This window comes from Monopterus albus, unplaced genomic scaffold (assembly GCF_001952655.1).
Source record: "Monopterus albus unplaced genomic scaffold, M_albus_1.0 scaffold233.1, whole genome shotgun sequence".
Taxonomy (NCBI): domain Eukaryota; kingdom Metazoa; phylum Chordata; class Actinopteri; order Synbranchiformes; family Synbranchidae; genus Monopterus; species Monopterus albus.
The window spans coordinates 393,481-396,132 of NW_018128113.1; the positions used below are offsets into that span (position 1 = coordinate 393,481).

The following is a 2,652-nucleotide window of genomic DNA, read 5'->3' on the forward strand; positions in this document are numbered from 1 at the left end:
CATAAGACTTTTTTAATTTTATAAGTTTCATGATAAACTATGATCATTGTATGACACACTCCCAAATGAAGTAATATATATTTCGAATGTTATTTAAATACACGGGGCGTTTACATTTTCTATAACTGTTTAGATGCAGTCAAGTCACCGTCACTCTGCAGCACTGAGCCCCATTCATTTTATGAGCTTGAGAAAAGAAGCTTTTTAAATACTTACATCACGACACTTTGATGCTTTACATGTCAGTAAACGATAGTCTGTCATTGGCTGTTACCTAGGTAGTAGATCAGTACCCACACCGATTGGTTATTTTGGTGCCGTAAAGTGTGTCGACGTAGTGGCTGCTGTATTATCAGTAGCTAACAGTAAACAGCTAATATTTGTAAAAAGGATTATCCTAAACTGAGACATTTCTGTTTGTTTTTGGTGGTATATTAACAGTTAATTGACATGGCTGAAAAATTTGATAACTTGGAGGAGCATCTGGAGAAATTTATCGAGAATATTCGACAGCTGGGAATCATAGTCAGCGACTTCCAGCCTAGCAGCCAGGCAGGACTCAACCAAAAACTGTGAGTCATGTTTGTTGAGCTTGTCATAACGCTGTGAATTGGCAAAGAAGTATAATGTTAATATATTCCGTTGCTTTCTTTTTCAAGAAATTTTATGATATCTGGTCTGCAAGACATCGAGAAGTGCCGTCAACAGCTTCATGAGATCAACGTACCGCTGGAGGTCTTTGAGTGAGTCCTGCGTCTAAGCGTTAAATTGTTGCGAATATTCAGCTCTGTAACTTATCTTATAGTGTTCTGTACAAGTCAGCTGTTTTTTGTCGTTGCTGTATTACTGTGAATACACGCATTGTATTGTTGAGTGAATACGTTGCACTTTACGCCAAACGCCTTTCAAAAATATTACAATTCTGTTTAGTCATACCTTGCCCGGAGACCTGGTGATGTTACATAGCTTATATTGGTGTTATTCTGGGTTGTTGGGAGTCATGTTAACACTCAGCGTGCACATACTAACATTTAGAACTTTAGGAATTTCTTTATTTGTAACTGCTTTTCATAGTTAACTGTATTTATGTGGAGGATTGCTCAAGTAATATAACACATCTAACAGTGGCCCTGTAGGATTTAGAAAAACTATGGATTCTCATATATTGGAATGTGCCTTTGCCCAAAGCTAGGCCATCTTATCATCTTTAGATAGCAGAGTTTATCTGTCTTCATAGCTTCAGCTGGTAATATCTCTTGTGTTTGTAGGTACATTGACCAAGGTCGTAACCCCCAGCTGTACACTAAGGAATGTCTGGAGAGAGCCTTGGCGAGGAACGAACAGGTCAAAGGGAAGATTGACACCATGATGGTGAGAGATAACACCAGGGTCACTGAGATTCTCCACCAGTGACACTGCAAAATTAAATGAAATATCACTGATTAAATGCTCATAAGTATATTTAGAAATTCCAAAAAAGATCGAAATCACGTTCAAGGATCATCTTCATTATACAAAGAGACATGTACTTGGATGCCTTCTCTGCCAAAATGGCCTTGTCTGATAAAGCAACTGTCTTTGGGCAGTTAAAAAAAAATCTTTTACTCATCGGTAGAGGCTTTTTTCCCACAAATCGGTTAATTTATATCTTTATATAACAACTAGAATTTTTAGAACATTAAAAGAAGATTGTACTTTTTACTGTTCTGTTTTCTTTTATCACAGAAATTCAAAAGCCTTTTAATCTCTGAGCTCAGCAAAGTTTTTCCAGAGGAGATGGCTAAGTACAAGGCTATACATGGAGAAGATGCCCCCTCCTAGTGACTCCAACACCATGACCCCTGACCCTCAAACTGTGACCCTTGAAGTGAAGGCCTGAAAGGAGTTACCCAGTTATTAGTTTTCATAAATATTGTGATGCTGTTGCTGACCACTATCCTGAGGCTGAAGACTTTCGCAGCCAATCTCTTGCTTCTTGTAAAGTAAAATGTCATTTAAAGGGATACAAAGCGACAGCAATCATATAGGGTTTAAAGGAGAAATGGTTTTCTGCACTGGGTTGTTTTGCTGCCATGGGACACATTTGTTTTTAAGGTCCCTGCTGATGCATGGACACTGAATTGCAGCATAGTATTTCTACAAGTACCAACTGTACAGACAGTCTACTCTGCATGAAAGAATTTTCTCCATTAACTGTACATGCAGTCAGTTCTACTCTTATGCTTTACCTTTTGTAACACTTCCTAATCATTGTGCAACGTACATTTGTACCGCAGTTCATATTTTATACCAAGCTCAGGGTTCTAATGGCCATAACTGGATGCAAATGTCATTCAGTAATTCTGTGCCTGATCACTTGACATGTTGATAAATGAGTCAGTTCTTTAGTTGTAATTTCTTTGTATTATAAGTTTTGTTAATAAATGATCCTTTTTGGACTGATATTGTGTGTTGTCTGTTTTGTTACAATGGAAAGGTACAGTATTATTTTGGTTCATAATTGTTTTTGGGCAGAAGTTCTGAATTGAAGTTCCACTTGTGTTTATGTGCTCCAAAATGAAGTTACTTGTTATAAAGGATAGAACTTAAAATTCCAGAATGAAGCAAATAGTACATTACTGGATTCTTATACAATATTTGTTGGTTATCATA

General features: G+C 37.1%; 1 protein-coding gene across 1 annotated transcript; it reads left to right on the top strand.

The window, feature by feature from the left end:
- Nucleotides 1–253: 253 nt before the first annotated feature.
- med10 (mediator complex subunit 10) lies at nucleotides 254–2,442 on the top strand. The gene is made up of 4 exons (XM_020620146.1): nucleotides 254–572; nucleotides 660–743; nucleotides 1,269–1,371; nucleotides 1,726–2,442. Exons 1-4 carry the CDS (start codon nucleotides 451–453, stop codon nucleotides 1,819–1,821), a joined length of 405 nt encoding a protein of 134 aa, XP_020475802.1. The 5' UTR covers nucleotides 254–450; the 3' UTR covers nucleotides 1,822–2,442.
- The last annotated feature ends 210 nt before the right edge of the window (nucleotides 2,443–2,652 follow it).

Bases quoted from the DNA above. Each gene is read 5' to 3' on its own strand.
- med10 (XM_020620146.1), top strand. From the start codon at position 451: ATGGCTGAAAAATTTGATAACTTGGAGGAGCATCTGGAGAAATTTATC. The intron at 573-659 runs GTGAGTCATGTT...TTCTTTTTCAAG, and splicing joins GCAGGACTCAACCAAAAACT to AAATTTTATGATATCTGGTC. The intron at 1,372-1,725 runs GTGAGAGATAAC...CTTTTATCACAG, and splicing joins GGAAGATTGACACCATGATG to AAATTCAAAAGCCTTTTAAT.